The sequence below is a fragment of the Balaenoptera musculus genome, chromosome 2 (genome assembly GCF_009873245.2).
Source record: "Balaenoptera musculus isolate JJ_BM4_2016_0621 chromosome 2, mBalMus1.pri.v3, whole genome shotgun sequence".
Lineage (NCBI taxonomy): Eukaryota > Metazoa > Chordata > Mammalia > Artiodactyla > Balaenopteridae > Balaenoptera > Balaenoptera musculus.
Genome location: NC_045786.1, coordinates 150,943,390 through 150,968,702, shown reverse-complemented (window position 1 = coordinate 150,968,702; position 25,313 = coordinate 150,943,390). Strand labels below are relative to the sequence as shown.

General features: G+C 51.4%; 1 protein-coding gene across 8 annotated transcripts in view; it reads right to left on the bottom strand.

The window, feature by feature from the left end:
* Positions 1-25,313, bottom strand: part of ADCK1 (aarF domain containing kinase 1) — a 108,146-nt gene that overhangs the window by 47,121 nt on the left and 35,712 nt on the right. For 6 of the 8 annotated variants that reach the window (XM_036844885.1, XM_036844886.1, XM_036844880.1 and 3 more), the window contains one exon: positions 18,225-18,428. The exons of the other annotated variants lie outside the window; for them this stretch is intronic. In XM_036844885.1, the coding sequence (XP_036700780.1) occupies positions 18,225-18,428 (204 nt within the window). The remainder of the gene's footprint in view (positions 1-18,224; positions 18,429-25,313) is intronic. 8 annotated transcript variants of the gene reach the window in all.

The following is a 25,313-nucleotide window of genomic DNA, read 5'->3' as shown; positions in this document are numbered from 1 at the left end:
GGAGGTGGCAAAATGCCACACGGCAAATGAGCCCAAGCTATGTTCCTATGCCTCACAGCCCCAAACAAGAAGGTTCGCGTACCAAAGCCCTTGCGATCTTTCTATAACACCTGAGCGTGTTCCATCCAATAAGAAGTTTCCCAGATTTACTTTGCATGTGACAGCAGCAGTGCCCAGGAAACTTAGAGGGAGGTAAACCCAGACTTGCTGGATCTACGGGGAAGATAAAGCTCACATTTGGGGGAAACCACGCACACTCCTGGCTAACCCTATCTGCCAACATATAGACAAGTGGCCTTGGGCAAACTGCTTAGCTGCACTAACGTTCTGCAAATGGGAGTGATAATAATACCCATTGGTAGGGGAGTTCTAAAGGTTAAAGGATATTATGCATCTAGAAAGGGGGCCAGGAAACTATAGCCCATGGGCCAAACTAGGCCACTGCCTGCTCTTCTGTAGCCCACAAGCAAAGAATACTTTTTTACATTTTTAAGAGAGAAAAATCAAAATGATAATATTTTGTGACATGTGAAAATTACATGAAATTCAATTTCCATGACCATGAATAAAGTTTTATTGGGACACAGCATGCCCATTCATTACTTACTGTCTATGGCCACTCTCATCCTGCAACGGCAGAATTAAGTAGTTGCAACAGAGAGTGTGTGGCCTGCAAAACCTAAAATATTTACCATCTGGCCCTGTGGTAGGCAGAAAAATGGCCCCCTAAAGATGTCCATATCCCAATCCCCAAAGGTGTGATGAAGGTAAGACTCTTGAGATGAGGAGAGTATCCTGAATTCCCATGTAGGCCCAACGGAACCACAAGGGTCCTTATAAAAGGGAGGCAGGAGGGTCAGTGTCAGAGCAGAGATGTGACAATGGAAACAGAGGTGAAAGGACAAGAGAGAGAGAAAAATTTTAAGAAGCTATGCTGATGGTTTTGAAGATGGAGGAAGGGGCCACAAGCAAAGGAACGCAGGCGGCCTCTAGAAGCTGGCAAAGGCAAAGAGATTCTCCCACAGAGCCTCCAGAAGGAACGCAGCAGCCAGCACCTGAATTTCAGGGCTTCTGACCCACAGGACAATAAGATAATGAACGTGTACGGCTTTAAGCCACTAAATTTGTGGTAATTCGTTACAGCAGCAACAGGAACCTAAAACAGGCCCTGAGATAGAGCATTAGTGTAACACTCTCAGTACAAGTCGGTTTTTATTGTTTTGCTGCATTTCCCAGGACAGAGGCAGGGCTAGAAAGCTGGGGAATGTGACAAGGGGCTGCCCTGGCAGTGGGGGGAGCACAGGTCAAGTGCAAACCCTGAGATGTGGAAATAGGAAGGGCACATAGCTGCTCCCAGTTCTGCTGTGCCAGGTGACACACCTAGAGCCAGTCCTGTCCTCACCCGCTTCCCAGGGCAAGGCGTCCTCTGCCCCCCCAGCTGCCGCCTACATGTCATTCCTTCCCAGCCCCCAGGCCGAAACAGCATCTTCCCCTCTTCCCAAGGAGCTTCAGTCCTCACGCAGAACTACCTGTCATCGGCTCACACACCAAAGATGGGAGGAGCAATGGGGACCCATGAGAGACCCCTCATCACAATGCTGATGACATAGTTAATTTGCAGAAGCTGTTCCAGCTGTTCAAGTAACAGCTTCTCCTTCTACAAAATCCGTTACACACACACACACATGGCCCTGGAGCTCACGTCAGATCAGGGTACTTTTTTAATATCTGGAAACCAGGAACCCAGTGCTGGATCCCACTCTCTCAATGCTGAACCCCAAATTACTCAGACCCATGTGGACTCTCCGGCCTTCTCTGACCACTAAGGAGACAGGGGGCCACTGTGCAAACCCTAGCCCTGTAGAAAGACCCTTCCCCAAACTGCTTGCAGGCTGACCTGCTAACACACCCTCCTCACCGTCCCCTCCAGTGCTGTGGTCAGAACCCCAGGAGGCCACTGTGGCACCTCCCTCTCCCTGGCCCCTCCCCATGTGATTCATCCTTGGGCCCTGTTGATTCAGCCTCCAAAGTACGTCTGTCCACTCCTCGTCCAAGTCACCATCACCTCTTGCCTGGACGACCACAGGAGCCTTGTAACTGGTCGCCCAGTTCCACCCTGATCCCCTGCAAGTCTGCAGGCTGGGCCGCGCCGTCCTCTGCAGGGAGCCGGTCAGTGCCAACCTCGGCTCCCCCGAATGGGCCCAGCACCTCTCCAGCCTCACCTTCCAGGGTGTCTCTCTGTCCAGCCACTACCACCCCTTTTCTGCCCCCAGACAGATCCACTGTCTTCCCCACCCTGAGGCCGCTGCATTCTCTGCTCTCTGTGCTGCCTCCCCTTCCCCTAATTACCCTCTGGCCTCAGCTTAATCCTCACGTCCTCAGAAAGGCCACCCAGCCCCACACTCAGAGCACTCCTCCTCTCTCGTGGCATTTATCACAAGTGTCGTTAGATTTTCATTTTCCTCATCGCTTGTTTAGCATCTGCCATCCCCACAACTGGATCACAAGCACCCTGACGGCAGCTTGTTCACGCACACAACCCCCGGCACCCGCACGGCAGAGCTCAGTACGCATCTGCTGAGCCAATAAATGAAGCAGCAAAATATTGGTGACGTCCTGGAAGGGAGGTGGAGGGTCCACACACGGGAGCCCCAGCCTGTGGCGCAGCCGCACCAGCCAGGCCCAGAGGTACAGGCTCCCTGGTCTGGCTCAGATTCAGACGCCTCCCTGAGATCCTCAGCCCTGCCTCTGCCCGTCAGCTCATGCCACTCCACCTGCCCAAAGGCCCTCTCCAGGCCTTTCTGCTCGTTCTCCTTTTACAGCACTGAAGTCCCACTCAGGTTTCTCCTCCCTCAGAGAGTGTCCTGATTCACCCCTCCCTAAGACCCTATTCACTGATTCCAAGAACACCTGAAAACTGTAGCCCAAACTTCAGAGAACTTTCTCTCAGCCTGTCTTAACCTCTCATTAAGTTACATCTACTGAAGTCCCACTCAGGTTTCTCCTCCTTCAGAGAGTGTCCTAATTCACCCCTCCCTAAGACCCTATTCACTGATTCCAAGAACACCTGAAAAGTGTGGCCCAAACTTCAGAGAACTTTCTCTCATCCTGTCTTAACCTCTCATTAAGTTACATCTACAGCTCATTCTGTACCTAAAATACAAGCTCCTCCGGGATGTCAGAGTTGCATGATGTCAATAACTCAAGGAGAGCAGCCCACACAGTACCTTTCTCTGACTCTGCCCTGCTTGTACTGCTGTGGAAAGTGTTCTGTCCTCCGAATAAGGGGGTCTAACCCCACCTCTGCCACCAACCAGCAGCGTGACCTTAGGGAAGTTGCTTCACCTTTTCTGGGTCTTAATTCCTCACTTGTAAAAGGAGGTGTCAGGGGACTTGATCCTTGATCGCCCTCCCACTTCTATGATCCTGTGACACTTACCTTCCATCCAACACTCCCCTAATTGTTCCCCAGCCCATCCCACCCTCTACACAGGCACCCATGCACCCATGCACACGACATCCGGTTCTCCACCTGGAGTCAGCTTACCCTCTCTGGTCTCACACACACACACACACACACACATACACACACACACACACACACACACGGAGTCACCTCCAAAGTGGCACAGGCCAGGCCCCCAAGAGGTTCTCCTTGAAGCTGGGCCCCCCTACGGCAGAAATCACCAAGGGAGCCTGGCCTGGGACATGGGCTTGTTCCTAAAGCTCCATGAATAAAGAAGCAGGCACAGCTGGCCTATTCATAATCAGCATAAAAAATTGATTAGCCCTTTCCAGATTAAACATTATTGTTTCAACGATGAACATAAATCAGGCGGACGTGGAGGGCTTGCCTCCCTCTGCTGCCAAGGAGCAGCATCAGGTAGACGGCGAGCGGGGGCAGTGGGGGGAGAGGGGGGCCCCTCCCTGGAGAAGTCCGTGGGGGAGGAGCCCACTCCCCCATCGCCAGCCCCTGCCCCCACACACACAGGGGGAGCACCTTGTCCAGAGGTGAGATGGAGAGGAGAGCCTGATGACCTCCCTGCAGGCTCCTTAGAGCACCTCCTCAGCTACCATCGGATTGGCTCTCGAGGCAACACAGGCCCAGGGCCAGCCCAGGGCTGAAGGCAAGAGGGCAGACTGGGGTGATGTCAGAGGAAAGAGCATGGCCCTCAGAGGCAGACTGGGTCCCACAGGCCCATCAGCGCGGCCTTGAACCAGCCCCTCGCCTCCATGAAGGGTGTGGGTCTCTGGAGTCAGACAACACTAAGGTTCAGTTCCCAGCTGAGCCACTGTCCTGCTGTGTGATACTGAGTAAGTTACTTAGCATCTCTGAATCTCAGTTTCTACATCTGGAAAAAATGGGGAAAGGGATACCTACCTCGCTGAGCTGTTGTGAGGACTAAATGAGACCTTGTGTTTGAAAACACCTAACACATGCTAGGAAAGGAGAAAACACTTAATAAACATTCAGTTCCTTGACCTGCCAGGTTCCCCATCTGCCTGTCCCGCCTCCCACTCAGGAATGCTGGGAGAATCCATCAAATGCCAGAAATATGAAACCTTGTGAAAAGCACAGGGTTCCTTACAGAGAACAAGGGAACGCAGTGGTTAGGAGCTTGGGTTCTGCAGTGTGCCCTGGCTTTTGCTCCTGACTCTGCCTGGTACTCTCTGTGTGACCTCAAGCGTGTGACTCGACCTCTCTGGTCTTGGTTTGCTCCTCTGTAAAATGGGAGTAATAATAGTACTTCCCCTCATAGGGCAGCTGTGAGGATTATAGGAGATGATGCCTGCAAAGTTTGCCAGTGTCCCCCCATTCCCTCAGGTCTTTCCTCCTTCTCTGGCCTGATTTGCAATTCTCTGTATTTGCATCTGTGCCTGAGGACTCCTCCTCCAAAGCCGCAGGAATTAACAGCCCTCTGGGGCAGTCATCGCTCAGGAAGTTAGAAAGCTGGTGTATAAACACCCTACCTTCTCCCTTGGCTGTTGGGTGGGATGATTCTAAGGTGACTGTTTAGCACCGTTTCCCAGTCTCCCCACAGCATTAACCTTCATTCACCCACTGTGGCAGCTGGTTTAAGAGCACACAGCCACCGGCTGACTTCTCTTCCCTGGACCACGTTCCCACTTCCTACTGGAAGACCCTGAGCTTCCCACAAAACCACTTGCACTGGAACCCTTTTCTTGGAGTCATCTTCTGGGAACCCCCAGCTAGGATGAGCACCTCTCACGCCATAAGCACTGGGCCAAGGTTGGCAATTACGTCCCCTGTAGGATGCGGCAGAACCTGGGACTCCTCCAGACCATCGCTTCTCCACCCGCCATCACCAGTAAAGACAACTGCTTGGCTCACATGGAGACAGAAACCACTGCGAGCACATCCAGCCGGCCCACAGCACCAACCCCAGCCCTGAGGGTTGCAAGTGGAGACCCACCCCTTCTCCCTGGGAAGGGGAGGAAAGGCCACAATTTCGTTCAAGGAGAAGATGAGGACCCTGCAGTCCCTCCAGCAGTCCCAGAGGGCATGGGGTCAGCTGTCCGGCCAGCTCCTTCAAGAGCAGTGACCGTGGCATTCATCCTCTGGCTTGTAGCCTCCTGACTCACTGCCCAGCTCGGGACATTTGCTCGGAGCTCCAGGGGGATGGCGAGAGGAGAACTGGCCAAGCCCCAGGAGACAGCTACAAAAGGCTCTGTAGGGAGAGTTCACCTCTGCCAGATGTGGATGATGGAAAGAGCCCCTTCCCACAGCTCCTGCCTTGGGCCCCTCCATCCATCCTGCAACGTTGGCTAACTCTGCCCGAAATGTCTTTTTCCATCAGTCACGGGAGCTTGCACACACGTACGCATGCACGCACACACACACACACACACAATTAGCTGATTTGACTTAACATTACTTCCTGGGGCCTGGGGCCACCCCCTAAAGCCTACACATCAAGGCCCAACACTTATGTCCACTCTAATGCCCTCCGGGAATCAGTCCCTCAGGGCTAGCAGCTGGAATGCAGGAGGGGCAAGGCCTTAGGCAACAGAGTTCAAAGCCTGGCTCTGCTTCCTTCAGCTATGTGACTTGTGGCTGTTACTTAACCTCTCAGGGTCTCTGCTTCCTCATATGGAAAATTGGAACGGCAAAATCTATCACACTTGCAGAATTATTGTTAAGGGTTGGAAACAATATCTGTAAAACATCCTGCCAATGTGTACTACATAGCAAGTACCAAATAAAAGAAACTAACATTATCATCCGCTGACGTGAACATCTCCGGTTCTGTTGGCCTTACGCACCTTTATGCCTTCTTCTGCCTTGCTGCTTCCCGGGAACCCAACCCCAACTCTAAACCTTGGGGTTTAAATGAGGGGGGTAATTATCTTACAGACCCCACCTCCTCCGACCACAGTGATTGGTCCGTATGGAACAGACAACTGTATTTGCTAATTAGAGCTACCACACCAAATTACCACTAACTGGGGGGGCTTAAAACAACGGAAATTTATTGTCTCACAGTTCTAAAAGCTCAGCTCATCTGCAGTCAAGGTGTTGGCAGGCCTGCGTTCCCTCTGAAGGTTCTAAGGGAGAATGCTTCCTTGCATCTTCTTAGATTCTGCTGACTGCCACCAATCTTCAGAGTTCCTCAGTTTATAGTTACATCACTCAAATCTCTGCTTCCACTGTCACATGGTCTTCTTATAAGGACACCAGTCATTGGGGAACCACCCTAATCCAGTGTAAACTCATCTTAAGTTGCCTAATTACATCTGCAAAAACCTTATTTCAGTCTCAGGTTCCAGATAGACATGAATTGGGGGTAAGAATGGGGACACTTTATTTTATAAAATGAAACTAGAGTGGTGGGGGGAATTCCTCCTGGGGCCACAGCTGGAAAGAGGTGAGGCTGAGAGCTGCTGGTGCCAGGTGGTCATGGAGGGAACATGAATGAAGCTGACCTGCAGGAAGAAGTGGAGAGACAGAGAGAAGAGTCCGGGAAGAGCTCCCCAAAGGCTCAACTCCACCCCAAGCCTTCCTAAGATGTGGTTACATTAGACAAGATGCCTTTTTGCCTCAGCTAGATCAAGTTGGGGTTCTGATCCTCACAACCACAAAAGACCCAATGCACCCATCTGTTATGGGTTGATTTGTGTCCTCTGAATATGCAGGTGTTAAAGTCCTAACCCCCAGTACTTAGAACATGAACTTATTTGGAAACAGTGTCCTTGCAGGTGTAATTAGTTAAGATGAGGTCATGCTGGCATAGGGTGGGACCCCTAATCCAACATGACCGCATTTATGAAAAGGGGCAATTCAGACACAGAGACAGACACGCACACACAAACACGTGCACACACACACAGGGAGAACGCCAGGTGAGAGCGAAGGCAGAGATCAGGGTGATGCTTCTACAAGCCAAGGAACACCAAAGACTGGCTTCCAAACACCAGAAGCGAGGGGAGAGGCGGGGAACAGATTCTCCCCGACAGCCCTCAGGTGAACCATCCCTGCCGACACCTGGATCTTGGACTTCCAGCCATCAGAACTACAAGACAATAGAGTTCTGCTATATAAGTCACCCAATTTGTGGTACTTTGTTACAACAGCCCTAGCAAACTAATACACCCCAACAAAGTTCCATGTCATTCCAACCCCAATGGTCTGCTCTCGGCACAAAACAAGCTGCGGTCAGTCCTCACCACCACACTGCCCAGCCTCATGTGCTATCGTACTTTCCCTCCTTAAATCTTACTCATCCTCTAAGGGCCAGCTCAAGGCCCATCTCCTACAAGAACCCCCTTCTGAACTTCCCCCAAACCTTTCCTTCATCAGCCCCACTGAAGTGAGGCCTTAATTGTTCTCTAATTACTCCCTCTGTGTATTGTTTTGTCTGCCTGGCTTTGGGGTGGGAGGGGAGAGGCGGGAGGGAGAGACGTGGCTTTGACATTTTCTGTATCCACCACAGCGTTGGCACAGAGGTAAGAACCTATCAGCTGCTCAACAAACCTGTATTTTCTGAGTGAGCAAAGCAGCAAGTGGTCACCCCAACCTTCCTGAGTCAGTGAGTGGGACCACCATGAGCTGAGGCCCTTTCTTTCTCCACGGAACAGCCCAGACACAGCAGCTAAGCAGAGGGTTTGGGCACCACCCTGCAGGACAGACCCCAGAGAAGGGGAGCACCGCAGGCGTGGCCTGTGGGCCAAAGGTGAACTGGTAAGCGCATGCGTATCATCTCCCCAAACCACAGACAAGGACTGATAGAAGGATACGAAGAAGAGAATCCATCCCTTTGAGAGATGAACTTAGGAAAATACAGCTTCCTGAAAGTCCACAAGAAACTACAAGGTCCCAAGTAGGGTGGAAGCTACCTGAGGCCCTGTGGGTTTCGTTGAGAGCAAGACCGGCCTCATTTCCTGTGCGGGGCCTCTCCTTCTGGGCACTAAGCTTCCAGCCCTGAACAGAACAGTCCAGGAGCACTGGCCCTGGACCAGGAGTCATGAGACCCAGGTTCTAGTCCTGCTTCTACCACTAAGCAGCTGTACCACCCTGGGCAAGTTACTTCCCCTCTCTGAGCCTCAGTTTCCTCATCTGTGAAAAACTGGGGTTGAACAAGATGATTTCTAAACCCTTACAACGCATGAGTTAGTGACGCTCTTGGATAACTTGTGTCTAAAGCAGCTGTCGCTGGACAATGAGGGCTGAACAAGAAGATCCAGTGTTTGTCAAACCCCAGGAAGATCCAAGTACCAGGTGAGGTGCTGGATATAATCTGAGGGTCCCGTCTTATTGCTTCAGTTCTTCCTCACAACCTTGTACACGACAACCACAGCTAACAGCTACTGGGCTTCACCATACGCTGCGCACTGCATTTTAGATGGATTAATCTTTCAATCCTCATCACAGCCCTATTCATACAAATGTTTTATTACCACTCTTGTTTACAGATGAGGAAACTAGGGCTCAGAAAGAACTAATGATACAATTAGAATATGGTAGCATTTGGGATTTGTGCAAGGCCCTCTGAATGCAGAGCCTATTTTATTAACCTTCATGCCATGCTGCCTCAGAAATGATCCTTTTTGCTCCTTCTAGAAGCCAGACCCTGACTGAGCCTCAGCCCGGAGTTTATTTTTTTATTTTATTTTATTTTTTTAAAAGACTTTTTTGATGTGGACCATTTTTAAAGTCTTTATTGAGCTTGTTACAATATTGCTTCTGTTTTATGTTTTGGTTTTTTGGCCCCCAGGCATGTGGGATCCTAGCTCTCTGACCAGGGATGGAACCTGCACCCCCTGCATTGGAAGGCGAAGTCTTAATCACTGGACCGCCAGGGAAGGCCCTCAGCCTGTAGTTTAGATAGCCCCAGACGCAACCTCGCACGGCCCTCCACAGGCTCAGATGGGAACGTCCCAGGGAACAAGGGGGCCAGTACCGAGCCAGGGGCGGAGCTGGCCACCCCAAGGACCCCAGGCCCTCCAACCCCACACCACGATGTCCTACGCTGGATGGAGTGTCTCAGCGCGTGTTATAATCCATTATTAAGCATCTTTTGTGTGCCAAGCACTGGACAGAGCTCTGAGGCAACCCCAAGATGAGTGGGAAGAGACCTGCCATCCTGAGAACATAAACTGAGCTCTGAGATGACCAGACGACCAGGCTGAAGTGAGAGGACAGGCCTGTTCAAGGGGACAGGGGCATCTGAAGTAGTTCTACAAGTCAACCCAACCACATTCTAACACCTACTATGCACAGAGCCCACACAAGGCCTCATAGGGAACTCAAGACGGAAAAGCAACTGATCCTAATGCAACAAAGAACTGCATAAGAGCTGCAACGGGGGAAGCGCAAAAGAGCCATTAATCCTGACTGGGAGTACATGAGGAGGCCCAGGGGGACCACTTCACCAGACACTGTACCTCAGTTTCCTATCTGTAAAATAAGGAATAATAGTATCCATCTCAGAGGGTTCTAGTGAGAAGTGAGGTGATCCATGTGAAAGCTTTAAAGCAATGCCTGATACCTGGCAGGCATTCACTGTGTGCGTGTGTGTGTGTGTGCGTGTGCGTGTGTCTGTGTGCGTGTGTGTGTGCGTGTGTGTGTGCGCACGCGCGTATGTGTGTGTGTGAGCGCACGCAGTGGTGTTTATCATCCTTTATCAAAGGATGATAAAGAGCCTGAGAAATAAAGGAGGGACATGAGAGGACAGGCCTGAGGTACAAACGCAGGTTGATGGGGGAACCCTGTGCAGCCAGGGTGCAGCTGCGGGAAGAGTGGAGAGGCCAGCAGGGCTGCAAAGAAAGCAGGGGGCGGGGGCAGCGCTTGAGTTGCTCTCCGGGGGCCTCCATTCCACAGGCGTGAGAGGGACGTGGCCCAGGCTGGGTAAGGTTCACCCAGGAGCTGCAGAAGAATCAGACGGTAGGCGCCCCAGAGACCGGCCTGGGTGCCCGCCCACCCCAGAGGAGGAGGCCTGGAGAGGGGTGTAGGCCTCAGGTGGAGCCGGGCCAGGAGGCCTGGGGAGGAAGGGCCAGTGTGGCTGCCTCAGTCTCTCGGCCAGTGACTAATGGCACGCCATCCATCCCGGCTGACAGGAATGCTTCCCGCCAGCCATCTCCCACTCGTTAAATTACCATTTTATGGCCAAAATCTCTCTCTCATAATTGATAAAAATCTCCTTTTGATGTTCAGCATTATTGGGGGCAAAATGTTTTTCTATTCTTCATTATGTTTTTAATATAAATGTATTTTTTATTGAGAGCTGCTGGGAAGGCTGGATGAGCCCAGGTCGGGAGGGAGGGTCAGCTCCCCCCGCCCGTCCCCCCCACCCCATCCCCTCCGCATTCCAGCTCCTTCTGTTCCATTCCCAGAACGCTCACACGGTAGCCTTGGGGAGGAGGGGGTGCTGTCTGGGGAGACAAAGAAACCAGACGCCAGAAGAAGACCGAAAGAAGCAATTCTACAGACAGCTGAAGCCCTCAGGGTGGTCCTCAGCTGCAGGCCAGTGGAGCAGCCCAGGGGTGGCAAAGGGTGAGCTGACCTTGGCCCGGCCCCTGCCAGTGTGTGCGAGAACAGGGCAGGAGCCCCAGAGGGCAGGGACCCCCGGGGGCAGGTAGGGACCCCCCGGGGGCTGGCACGGTACCTGGCACGGAGGAGTGCTCCATAAATATGTGTGAACAAATAAGAGACGGAGAGGGAGAGAAGTTGGAGCGGCATTGGCAAGAAGGCGGCAAGGAACATGAGAGCACGGAGGCATGTGTCATCAGGGAGGAAAGTATTCTGCCAGCCGCGGGCCCCCAGGTGGAATCAGCCCCGAGGGCAGGAGGGGCTCCTCTTACCTCTGTCCTAAGCGCTTCTCTAGCCCTAGTCCAGCCCAGGGCACGTTTGTCCCTGCGCACATCCCATACCCACCTCCTCCAGGACAAGGGAAGTTGAGTCCAGCTGCCTTCCTGCAAGTGAGGAGGGCACGGTGGGTCCTGGACACAGCACCGCCGCCAACTCACGGCCCTGGGCACCCGTGGCTCCACCTCATCCGTGGAATCAGACCAAGAGTACACAGGAGGTGCTGCTGATGGGCCTCAGGAAACTGCCCGCTGAGCTGCCAGCAGCCTCCAAGGTGGGGGTCTGTTGGGAGGGTGGTGCTCAAGAAGCCCAGGAGACAGGCTCCAAGGCAGCCTGTGCGAGGTTTCTAACAGTGGGAGGGAAGGGGCTGGCCACTAGACGGCATGCTGGGTACCAATCAGGAAGGGGAGAGAAAGGCCGATTCTTCTGGCAAAATAGTATCTGGGACCATACCTTGTATCAGAAAACCTGGTTAAAGACCCAACTCCACCATTTAAAGTCTCTCAGAACCTTGGTTCCTGGCACATATGAAGCATCCAGCGCAGCGGAGAAACAATAGCCGACCTTTGCTGGTCATCTGCTCTGTGCCAGGCATGCTCTAAATGCTCCACATTCATTAATTCATTTAATCCCTGCAGCAAGCCTATGAGGCAGGTACTGTTATTATCCCCATTTTACTGATGAGGACACTGAGGGACAGAGAAGATACGTAACATGCCCAAGGTCACAAAGCCAGTAAACCAACAGGCAGTCTGGCTCCTGCCCACCTCAGAGGCTCAAGAAGAAGCTCAAGGGCCGTGTGAAAGCAGGACCCAGGGTACAAATGTGCAAGCCGAGCCAAGGGCCGTGTGGGGAACTATGAGGGTTAATTTTACGTGTCAATTTGGCTGGGCCACAGTGCCCAGAAATCTGGTCAAACATTATTCTGATGTTTCTGTAAGGGTGTTTTGGGATGAGATATATATTTAAATTAGTAGACTCTGAGTAAAGCAGACTGCCCTCCTTAATATGGGTGGGCCTCATCCAATCAGTTGAAGGCCTGAATCGAACAAGACTGACCTCCCCGAGCAAGAGAAAATTCTGCCAGCAGATGCACATCAGCTCTTCTTGGGTCTCCAGCCCAATGGCCCACCCTGAGGACTTCTGACTTGCCAGCCTCCCTAACTGCATAAGCCAATTCCTTAAAATCAATCAATCAATCACGATTTATTTATTAGATAAAAGAACACACATGTATCCTACTGGTTCTGTTTCTCTGGCGAATCCTGACTAATAGAAGAATAAAAATCCAGCCCTGGTAGAGCGGTCACCGCCTGGAGGAAGGGATGCCCAGCTCAGGCACCTTTTCCTAGTTCTCACAAAGCTCTCTGCGTGCCAGCAGAAGTCCTGTGTGCAGGCATGCAGAAATGATATGGCTCAGCCCAGAGCCGGTCATTCACTCTCCAAGCCTACGGTCCCCTCCTGCAGCCCCGAGGCCTCCACCCAAGCCTCTGTTCCAGTCTCTGCACGGCCCCCACCCAGTGGTCCCACACCAGGAACCCCTTGCACAGGCCAGGAGTTCCTGCCTCACCTCCCCGCCTTCTGCTTTTGCCTCCACTGGTCCTCATGTCAACAGTGCCTTCTCTCTGCCACTCCCACCAAGCTTGAGAGATGAACGATGTTCTTGGACGCAGAGCTTCTTTATCTCTTTTTCTGAACTTTGCTTACAACTTAAACATCGCCCTCCACCCGTACCTATAGGTTTGTATGAAACAATGACGGGTGCACTTTCCCATCTGAAGCACAGTGGTTCTCTTCTGCATTCTCATAGCAACTCTGGTCAGACGGCCCATCAAAACACTGAGCCCTCGTCCCTGGGAGCTATGGGGAGTTACAAAACAAGGTCAAGTCTAGATCCCCACCCTGTGGGAGCTCAGGGGTAAAAGACGGATAAAACATCTTTCAGAGCACAGAAGCCAAACCCCAGCACCCCAATACCAGCACAAGCATTGCCCCTAACAAAGGTATTTCTGTGCTCTGCTCCAGCCCCTAACCACATTTCCTTTGGTTTTTCATAGAACTTAAGGGTTGGAAAGAACGTTATCTGATACAACTATGTTCCGGGACAATAAACAAAACTGGATCATTCACTGAAATACACTGTAAGGAGATTGGACTTGTCTGCATGTGCTGGGGAGGTGGGGAGAGATATGTGTGTGTGTTTATGACCAAAGATAACTGTCCCATTGCAGCTGAGGGTTCTGTCATCTCTTCCGAAGTCCCATTGTAACTCCTACCCCCAAGCTCTCCGCCCACCTCAAACCTCCCGCCTCCACCTTCCCCACCTGTAAAAGATGACCTCATCTCCCATGTTACTAAGAAAATTCGGCTCCACTCTGTCCTTCTTTGCTCAGGCCCCTCTCCAAGTCCTCCTCTCCTCCAGGCTCACATTATGAAAAGAACATTCAAAGGCCCCTCTCAGTGTAACCTCAGCCCCAACTTTGCAACCTTGGCTCCACTGGCCACCAGCTTGAACCCCATATACTAGTCAACAAGACTATTCACCGTGCACTCTCTGTACTTTATGCTTTCCACTGCCTGCATCTTTAGCACATCTCATTAATCAGTAATCCCCTCCTCCAACCTCCACCTCCTCCAATCCCACCCATCTTTGAGATCCTGGGTCAGATGTCACCTGCTTCAGAAAGCTTCTATCCACCCAAATATAATATCTATCTGTCTCTCTCCCTCTCTCCGTCTCTCTCTCTCTCGCAGGCACTTACATGGCCAGGTATTACAGTGATGAGTGTACCTCTTGATGACCCCAGACTACAGGGGCCAGAATGAGGTCTTACCCATTTTGGCTGCAGCCACAGCTTCCAGCTCTGTGCCTTTCTCACTAAAGTCAAGCTGCTTAGACAACAAAGAGAAAGAAGAAATGGAAAAATGAAGGAAAACGTGTTGAACCATAGAACTGCATGCTGTTAGAGCCTGCAGGGGGCCTTAGAGGACTCCTACTCCAAACAAGGAAGCCGTAAGGATAGGCTGGTGGTCAGTGTGAAGAACCCTGCCAGGTCCTCCAACACACAGCCGAGAGCTCCTTGGGACCAGGATGGTCAACAGTCTCGTACCTTAGGCTTGTGTCTGCCCCATTCAGGGTCAGAGGTGTCAGCCCAGGCTCCCTCCACAGCATGGACCATGCCCAGGAGTAGAAATCATCTGAATCTCAGCCAGCTGCTGGGGCTCCCCTCTGTGAGGAAGGACCGTGTCTTCAACACCCCTCCCTGACTCTCGAGCTCAGGCGCCATCTGCTGGTCGAGATCAGCACTGCACCCAGACCCACAGCCCCAAGGGCAGTCAGGAGACCAAGGCTGAGACCATCCCCAATCCACTCCAGATCCAAGTCACTTTGTGGGCAGCAGAAATGACCCCACCTCCTAGAGTTCTGACTTCTGACTGATTCCCAGGACCTGTCCTTCAGGACTTAAGCCTAACATTCAAAAGAAAAAGAAAAAAGTAAGTTTCTTTGTGGTAATAATAGTAGAAACTTCCAAGGCACAGATACACGGACACATAGAAAAGTGATTTACAGAGGATTTCTGCCAGACAGAAGCTCTGTTACATAAGAGACAAAGCACTGGCCAGAAGATCAGGAGATCTGAGGTCTTGTCCCACCCCTCACATGCCGTTCCCTTAGCTACCTGGTCCCCCCGACTCCCTACCTAGGCCAATCCCTATGCCAGGATGGTACCCCTTCACTTGTCCTCACCTCTGCACTGACGGCACTGGCTGCTGTCCAGGGATGTGGACTGATCCAGAACCAAGAGTAAATCATGGGATCCAGAAGAGCCGCCACCTCACCCTCATCCCCCATGCTGGGGATGCCCCTCAGGGCCAGCCCTATCTGCCTGGAACAGGGATCAGTCTGAGGGTGTTAGTGACCCCCCAAGGCCTCTGCTGATGGGAGGGGCCCCCAAGAGCATAGAGGGAACCAAGCAGTGCCAGCTGGAGTGCACCGGCCTCGAGCTCCTCTGGCCACCTCTCCCCACTCTTCAGTCTGAGATCTAGGGGCAGCTATGCAGTCTTTGAGCTCCAGGTAACCTCAGAGCCCCCACAAGGACTCAGACCTAGAAAGAAGATGGTGATGCATGGCAGACTCGGCTTCCTTTCACCACACTCCTGGAACCAGGGACGGAATGGAGGGTCCCAGGGCAGGCGTGAAGCCCAGGATCAGTGGGGCTGGCTCAAACATCTTCCTAGGGGGAGGGCTGCTCCCCGAGAAGTGTCACAGGAGGGGCCGGAGGAGGAGGGAAGTGCAGAGTGAGTGACTTTCCCCGCCCTCACAGCCCCACACCCACCTACCCTGCTTCCCACACGTCTCCTTTCCCCTCCCTCCACCCACAGGCTGAGAAAGTGTGTCACCGGGAACAAATGCCATCTTCCCGGGAAGGAGGAGGAGGAAGGGGTGAGGGAAGACTTTGACTGTGCGCCTGTAGTGCCGGGTAAGAAACCAGAGGTCTCTGAGCTTCCCAGCTGTGAGGGGCGCGCCCTCTGAGCCACGACCTTGGCATGAGCCTCCTTTTCTCAGAGGGCTCGAGTCAAGCTGTGGGTCAGAAGCCACAGGCCACCACGCTCAGGAGGACTTGGCCGGGGGGCCTAGAGAAGAGACCCGAAAGATGCAGGCAGCATCCTCCAACCCCAGACATGCCAGCTGGGCGGGCACACCATGACTGCTGACACCCCCAGCTTCCCATCGCGCTTCACCCTGGCTCGGAGGAAGCCACTGCCCTGCTCTTGCCTCCCCTCCAGCTCTCCAGAGACGAGTCGGCCTCCAAGGGTTAATCTGCTGCCTTCCCTCCCTTGCCTCCGCCCCCCACTGAGCTGCCACGTGCTAGCAATGATGCACTTCACACTGTTATTACAGTGACTTATTTAGTTTTAATTTGGGGGTGCACCTCATGCTGTAGGAAGCAGGAGGCCAACAGTCTTGGCAAGAAGCAAAGGCACACACGGCTGTGCCAGGCCAATCTCATCCCCTCTGCCTGCGGCCCCTGCGTCCTAACCCCGCTCTTCCCAGCCTGGGGTCTGCTCCTGACACCAGCCCTAAATCTTCAATCTTCCCCCTGTCCCCTTGGAGGAGATGTTCCTCCTCGGTAGGAAGGGAATCCACAGAGGTTTCTATGCTCACCTCCTGCGTGACCCAGACCCCCCCCAGAGAGTCAGTTAATGAGGCCAGCCCAGGCCAGGCCATCACTGAGGAGTGGTTCACCTTTGGCTGGATGCCGGGCACAAGATACCAGCTCTACAGAAAGGCACCAACACCCAGGGCCAGCTCCACGCAGACCAGAGAACATGGAACATGGTCTTTACGAACCTCTGCCCCTACTCTCCGCCTAGTCCGCAGTAGCCTAAGGAAATTGTCACTTATCAGCCATTGGTTCATTAAACAAACACTGGTGCCCACGATATACCACATCCTATTCTGGAACTGCAGACAGGATTAAAAGGACCATCATGGTCTTCATCCCCAGACTTTACAACTTACCGTGAAACCAACTAGACACAACTAACCAAACTACAAGAGGCACAAGCAGAAGAAGCAAAGGTGTGCAGAGGGTCAGAGAAGATTTCACAGGAGAGCTGGGATTTGGCCGGGACACACAGTGCCCAGCATTTGGTAGACAGATGGACGAATGGCCTAGAAACACAAGGAATCACTTGACAGGGAGAGAATGGGGTAAAGAGATTCCAGGCAGACAGAGACCATAGCAACTTGAAAGTGGATGGGGTAGACCTTGAAAGTCCTGCTAAAGATTTTATTTGGGGAAACTGGGAGGCACCAAAGGTAATAAAATAATCTCAGGAAAGGCATCAGCTGATCTAGGCTTGACTTTAAGATTATTTTGCTCAGAAAAGTTCTAGATCCAAAGGATTCTCTCTCTAAGAGGAGAATTTCAAATATAGTAATAGGTGAAGGGAGAAAAGAAGTTTTTTTTTATTATTAGCGTTTTCTGGGGTACCATGAAATTATAGCACATAATTTGTAAGGCTGGGCCTGATCGGCCAATCGGCACCCTGCAGACGGCTGCTCCAATCCCTCCCCATGCCCAGAATCAAGATGAGCAGAACAAGTCAGCAAGGATCCACACCACTGTGGCAATCTGGGTTCCACACATCCTGCAGGTCACTGGCATGAGTCCAAAGGAGTGTGACCAGGGCTGTGTATGGAAGGGCCCTCAGCCCCTTTCTCTGTTGCTACAGGGGGTGGATGAAGATCAGGAAAGTTTGAGGAGGCAGGTCTAGCCCTTAGGAGGAAGCATGTATAACAATTAGAGATGAGTGATAATAGAATGGACCACCTTAGGCAGCAGGTAAGAGAATAAGCTTCCTGTCACTGGAGGTAATCAAGCAGTGGCCCAGAGACGTTCTGGAAAAGTCATAGCATTGAATGATTAGGACAGCTCACTGATAGAGCAGTGCACTGGAATCACTTACTAACCGTCCCCTTGGATGCTTTACCTGATCACTCTAAGTCTCCATCCCTCATCTGCAAAATGGGGTTAATGATGGTACCTACCTCATAGGTTTGCCCTGAGGACTAAGTGAGATAACATGTGGGAAACAGCGCAGCTGTGAGCACGCAGTAAACCCTCAATAATTGATAGGTATTATTAAATTCAACCATATGAATCATATTAAGTTACAGGTCAAAAACAGTCAAATATCAACGATTTCGTATGGTCCAACTAATATTTTATACCGAGGGCCACTCAGGTTCCTTCTGACCTCTCTGCTTTCACACTGAAAGTTTCTGCGAAGCGTAGTTCCACGCCACTGGTGGAGCCCCAGGGCCTGGGGCCAAGCAGCGAGAACTCTGCGGGGGCCTTTTCGGAAGCCCATCCCCCCTGGCAGAGGTGGGTACCTCTTTGCCCAGGTCCTCTCGGATGACCTGGCGGACCTCCTGCATGCTGCTCTGCGGGGCCTGGCTGTGCAGCACCTTCAGTGTGCGGGTGTACTCCTCCGGCAGCAGGTAGTCCAGAGCCCCCAGGTGCTGGCCCACCTTGATGAACGTGCCCCGGTTGGCACAGCAGAGCTCGCAAAGGCGCCTGGCAGAGCGAAGGTGCACCTGCAGGAAGACAGGCGGGGCCGGAGAGATGTGAGTGCTCACCGTCCAGTGGATGCTCTTCTCTCTTCCTGCCCCCTCTGCTTAGAAACCCTGATTCCACCCCCCCCCCCCAGTGTACGTACACACACACACACACACACACACACACACACACACACACCGTCATTCACCTTCAGTCTCCTGGTACCCAGAGCAGTCAATTCCAACCTCAAACTGCAGCCAGCCTTCTGACATGGCCCGATGCTTCTGATCGCCTTTCCTTCAAAACTTACCTGGTCCAAGTCCCACTCCCTCAGAAACTAGCGCTTGTCCAAGGCTTTCAACCAATTCTAATCTACTTATGATTCATTCAAGGATACATTGAGTTCACGCATTTGCCACCCACCCCTCAGTCACTAATAATACTATCTGTTTGTTTGGAGGTCTACAATTTTTAAACATGGTCACATTCATGATTTTTTTAATCCTTACAACAATTTAGGGAGGCAAGTATGGGTATCTTTAAGGATAAGAAACTCAGATGTTTTGCTTATCAAGAAATAGCTAACAAATGTCAAAGGAAGGTCTAGAAAACACTTCAAACCTAGAGCTCTTTAACGCAGCAAACTTTAGCAGGGGTCTCCTGTTAACTGAAGGAAAACTTTACAGGGAGCATCAGGCACATGGGGTAGGCAGCAGGGCAGGCTGTGCAGGACAAGCCGGCCTTAACTTGCAGCCTGATGCCCACCTATCCTTCCAGAGTGGGAGGTGGCCCCCAGCCGCCCCCAGGCTACACATCCCCAGTCATCACCCCAGCTCAGCTGAGGGTCTTGGAATTTTGAGGGTCCTGCCTTCCTGGAGTTACAGTTCCTGAAGCAGGATGAAGCCATGGGCACACACAAAAGACAAGGGAGCCCAGTGCCCTGTGGGAACCTGGTACCCTCTTCCACCCATAAGTCAACCGGGAGAGTGAATATCTTGGATGGACTTACACTCTCTTAAGTGCTATGAAGGATGCTGACACAATTAAGTGTGTACTGGTGGCAATAAACCACATGAAGAGATAAATAACCGTTGGCAACAAAGATGGAAGAAACGTTCAAAGATCCTACATAATTAGTTGCTGAGTGAACCATACAGAAAACCGTTACCTTAGGAACTGAGAAGAGAACACTGCAGCCCTGAACACCCTGGTCCCAGTAGCCAGGGAGCCATCTCTCCACTCCCTCTATAGCAGAGGGATGCCCCACACTCCGGGCACTCGCGAGCTGTCCTTAGGCCCTCAAGGGCTGTGCTGGGCACCTCTGCATCCCGCCCCAACCCACTACTGGGGAAGCCTATGTCCACATGACTCTACCCCCCTGAATAGAGCGCTCCAGCCTCAGTGTGGGCACCTGGTCCAAACTAGGCCACGGAGAGTCTTTCCTCCCTGACAGGAGGGTGCAGAGAGAAGGGAATTGACTCTAAGAATTAAGGCGGGGCGGGTGTGGGGAGAGAACACATCTCCCTAGATGGGTAAAAGGCCCATGGGCAGGGGGGGCGGACTGGGAACTGAGCTGGCCGGTGTCAGATGGTAGAAGGTCACTACTGTCCAAGGCCACACTCAAGTTCTGAGGAAGTGAGAAAGAAGGCAAACATGGTCAAATATGGAACTGGGCGTTTCCCCACCCTCCCTGAGTCCAGGCTGTTATGAACAAATGACTCTTTACAGCTCAAATAATCAACCCCAATTCCCACCCTGCCGAATAAGAGGCAGCCAGAAAGTCATCCACAATCCATTTGTCCTAAGGTACAGTGTGACGGGAACCCAGGTCCCACCAGAGGCTCCCGGTGAGGCTGCCCTGGCACCCAGCTCCCCCAAGGAGGCATGCTCAGCCCTCACGCCAAAGCCACTGCAGGGTCAAGGCCGAGGACTGGGAGGCGGGGTGAGGACACACCCCACTGTCTCTGCCCCTCCCAGGAAAGACATCAACCACTGTGTATTCACTGGGGGCTGACTGAGTCCCACGCCCTCCACCTCGTGGGGAGATGTGACAGAGCCACTCACGCACAGAGAATGACACGTGGCAGTGGGATCACACTGAGGACCACGGAGCTCACAGATGGGAGAAACAAGAGGGCTGGAATTAGAGAGGCTTGGCTCCTGGGGAGAAGCGGGGTGTGTGCAGCTCAGGAACACAGGGCCTCTCAGCTGCAAAGCCACCCTTCTTTGCCGTGCGCTGTGATACTGGTGCTAGACCCTGTGTCATTTCTCCTTTGTCAGATGGGTCGCTGTTAGGCTTTGTCAACAGGGGCCTCTGGGGGACACTGCAAGGCCACAGCACAAGGAGGCTCCCTTCTTGTCCCCATGCACTGTTTTCAGCTCATCAGCCAGTGGGTCAGTGGCTTGGGGGTGACCACTTTGGTGGCCCTCACGGACCAGTCCACCCTCTGTAAATTTCTCCACTACCTGATGGGCCCCTCCTGTGGACAAACTCAGGCCCCATACCCTCCAGCAAGTGTTCTGACCACCCAGCAGGCGGCTCCTACACACTAGCTCCAGGTCGCACCCTCCTACAAATTTCTCTGCCACCCGGCAGGCTGTTCCCATGGACCATGCCCGCCACCACGTCTCATCACCAGGGCAGCCCAGCATCCCAGCCTTGCAGGTGGGAGGCCCCCAGCTGAGTCTTTAGCTCTATTCTTGTTCACCACCCCCTCAGCCCTAGAGGGAGCAGGTGCTTTATGCATTTACTACTTCTGCACCTTTAGAATCTTCTTTTACTCCTTTTAGGAGTTAACTACCTTCTCCTAGTGAATAAGTCTTTATATTTAAATTACAGGTATGACTAGTCCCTGGCTGATACATAGGATTAGCCCCTGAAATTGAACCTGAAAAGATTAGAAAAAAAAAAGGAGGGCATTTCAGATCGAGAGAACAACATAACAACATGCATCTGTGTGTGTGTGTGTGTGTGTGTGTGTGTGTGTGTGTGTGTGTGTGTGTGAGAGAGAGAGAGAGAGAGAGAGAGATGCTGAAGACCTGCTCCACCATTTTCTTTAGACTGCATTCACATCTGCATTTATCTCTGTTGCTGGCAGTCCTCAGAAAGCATTAGCCTCACCCTAACAAGCCCTCCTACCAAGGAGCAGAGCCAGGGCTCTGTTGCCCCTCACCTGTGGCCTGAGCCAGTCCTGGGTAGGGTGTCTCTTGGCACAAAGTGATGGTCACCTTCAGGACACTGTCTGGCCAATGCAGGGAGCCCTCTCTGGTCACACAAGCCCAGGAAGGCTGGTCTACTGCTGACTCACTGGTTACCTGGCACATCAGCCATTGGGGACAGAGACCATGTGTGTCCCCTGCAGACTCTGTGTACCCCAGGGCAAGCCATGCATGAGCTATAAACATAGACTGATGACAACCTTGGGTCATACACTCACAAAACCATCATCCATGAAGCTGAATCAGCATCTACTGCAAATGGCACCCACATTTAAACCAAAGAAGCCCCAAAGTCACCTTCAACCAGCTTCTAATTAAATACACACACACGCACACACAGAGTCACATGGGGGTGAGGGACATTGCCACTAACCAAAAAGTGTAAATGTTTTTTGAAAGCCAAAAGACACAAATGTTGAATAACAGAGCAGGCACTCTGGTCTCCAGCGTCCCTTTCTAGCTCCAGCTCCTACAGCTCCACCATCCTTTGGGATCAGAAGGCAGGTCCCACTCAGAATTTCAAGAAATTACTGGCTTGGTGCAAACTCCCTCTGTCAGCATTCACGTCCTGCTTGCTGGTACCTGGGGTGGAGGATTGCCCTTCCCCCAGCTCACTGAGCATCCTTGCTTCTGGGATCTGTAAGTAATAATAAATCTTGTGACTCTACTTCCTCTGTGCGGGTGTATTTAAACTGTACCTTCAATCAAAACAACCTACTGCGTTTCACATCCCCAGTGGAAGCCTGGATGCTGAGGGAGCTACCAGCCAACCCCACGTAGGAGGCTTGTGCCCCTCATTCATCAGGTCATAAACTACATAGTCTTAATTCAATACACCAGCTCTTGCTTCTCAACACATGTCACTGCCCTCACACTGCCCACCCATTTGCTCACTGGACCCGAGGCCTGCCCTTACCCAGCACCTGGTTTCACGAGCTAGTTGGGTATGTCACTGTCGCGTGTCCTCACTGCAGAGTCCCCACACTCCCCCTTCCGTTCCTGCCAAAACACGGCAGGAACAGCTGGCACAGTCTCTCTGCCCCTCCTCCAACTTTGTTTTCACTCCCAGCTCAGTAACTTGCCTTATGATTATCTCATTACCAATAACCTTGTTGTAATGAGCTTTCATCTGCCTCATATTAATTAAAAGCATTGTCATTAGCCAGCTTGGGTTGGGGTTGGGGGGGCGGGCAGTGAAGAGCTAATAAGATCAACTCAGTACTGATTAATTATTGATTGGGAGGGATGGAGCAAAGGCCCAAGGAGAGCAATCCTTTACTCGTGTCTAAATCCCCAAGAGTAGGGATCTCGAGCCCCAAACTTGGCAGGAAGGTACCAAAGCCAGACCGAATCAAAGCGGCTTCCCATCAGAATTGAGCAGTGTCTCTGATGGGATTTCGGGGTGTGATTGTGAGACAGAGACAAAAGAGACAGACGCACATACATACCCCGCACATCACAGGAAGAAAGAGACAGTGAAAGACGAGGTCACAGACAGACCCCAAAACAGACAAGCCCCTTGACGGATTCTTCTAATCAAAGATTCAAGACCCAAAGGAAATGCACTGACATGTAAACAGTATTATCTCTGGGCAGTGAGATTAAAAGAGTACTTTTCTTTATAGGTTTTTATGTATTTTTCAAACTTCTTAAAACTAATATGTATTATATCAATAATAGGGAGAATTTTAAAAAATAATCCCTTCTTCAACATCTGCTGGAAATAGAAAAGTCCAGCTGACAAGATTCTCCCATGCAGACTGGACCAGCTTGGTGCAGAATCCAGAACCTCTTCCCCAATTTTCCAGGGTGCTATGATCCACGTGTGTGCTTTTCATCATGAAAATGGAACTGCAGCTCCTTCATCCCCAAGAACTCAGGCCAGGACGGTCTCCAAGGTTGCTTTTCTGGATGTCACCCTTTGCTTTAAGCTCTCATTTAAGCAAAAAAGTAAAACTAACTCATCATGTCTTGGGGGGAAAAAAAAACAAGTTGAAGTTTATAAAAGTCTTGAAGGAGCTTGACCACAAATTTAATCCCACTCCTTGGGAGTGTCCTCTGTCTCTCCTCTGACTACCTGTCAGGTAGATCCTGGTTAAGAGCACAGGGCCAGTATCAGATTGCCACAGTCTATATCCCAACTTCACCACTCAGAATTTGGTGATCTTGGGCAAGTTATGTAACCTCTGTTTACTTCTGACTGCTCATCTATAAAAGAAAGACAATAATAGTACCGACCTCACAGGGCTGCTGTGAAGATTAAATGAGGTGAGGTAATGCATGTACTTCACTTAGCCAGAGCTGGCATTTCTATACTTGTTGTAAGGGTACCTAGAATTTGTTTTAAGGTATGGTAAGACACACAGACATGGAAATGACTATCATAAAGAAAGAAGTTTTTACTCACAATTCCTTACAAGTAGGAGAGTTGGCATGCCACACAAAGCCACACCGGGAAGCACCAGGGTTGGCCAGGAGAGAGAGGGAGTGAGGGGAAATGTGGGTAAAGCTTTTATTGTGGATTCCATGGGAAAGAATGGGTGAGACTTAGGAGTGGCTAGTTTTAAGTATTTCATTTGGCTTTGGGGCATAGGGGATGTTCCTAGTTGTTTGGTACCTGGCCCTGGGGTGAATAAGGCAGTGGATAGTGACCCAGAGTGTAACAGCTCAGTAACAGAGGTGGTTGGCAGGTATGGGCTCCAGATTGGTTGGTTTGCCTATGAAAGGCATGCTCACAGGTGAGTTGTTTACTACCTCTTGGAACTAGTTAACCTTGAGAGCAGCAGTACCCCCAGTTTCAAAGCATCAGAAAATAAAAAACATGATCAATACAATACTCTAGCTATACTCCCTTGGGGAATCTCACCCAGAATCATGGTGGTAAATACCGTCTACACACTGATGATACACAAATGTGTCTCCCCTGCCCAGACCTCTCCCCTGACTCCAGACTCACATATCCAACTGCTTCTCTGACATCACCCAATGTCCAATGAGCTTCTCAAACTCAGCATGACTTTCCCACCACTTCTACCACCACCAAACCTACTCCTCCCTCAGTCTTCCCCATCTTAGGAAATTGCAACTCTAAGCTTGGAGTTGCCAAAGCCATAAATATTTATGTCACCCTTAACATCTCTTCCCAAATGGGGACCAAAATTACCTTCCCATCTGAAATAACAAAAAACTGGACAAGGTTTACCAAGAAAAGAAAAAAAAAAGTTTTCTAAGGCATTGGGCATCAGGAAAGGAAGGAGAGTGGTTCCTGAGAGATGGGAAGCAAACAAGGTGAACACTATGGTTGCCCCAATTTACAGCATTGAGGGTTTCCAGGCCACAGTGCAGGGAAGGGGAACCCAGGCAGTGAACAGGAGATTCTCTGAATTGAAGAGACAGAGCTGAGAGGCCAGAAAGACCAAAGTAGCTAGAGTTCACAAGACAGAGTACTGGAGAGTGGACAGATGTACAAAGAAAGAACTCTGAAGATCTGCAGAGGGTCCATCTCACATATTCAGCTAAGTACTAGTCAGCACATGTGCACAAGAAAACAACCTGAGCCAGAGAAATAACAACCACAAAAGACTAGGGTTAACAGTACCCAGTGTTCATATAATGTCTATTTCTACCAGCCAGACCGGAAAATCTCATAATTCTTGAGGCTTTTGTTATAATACCCAGAAGGGGCTTGCCTCAGTTAAGGGGAA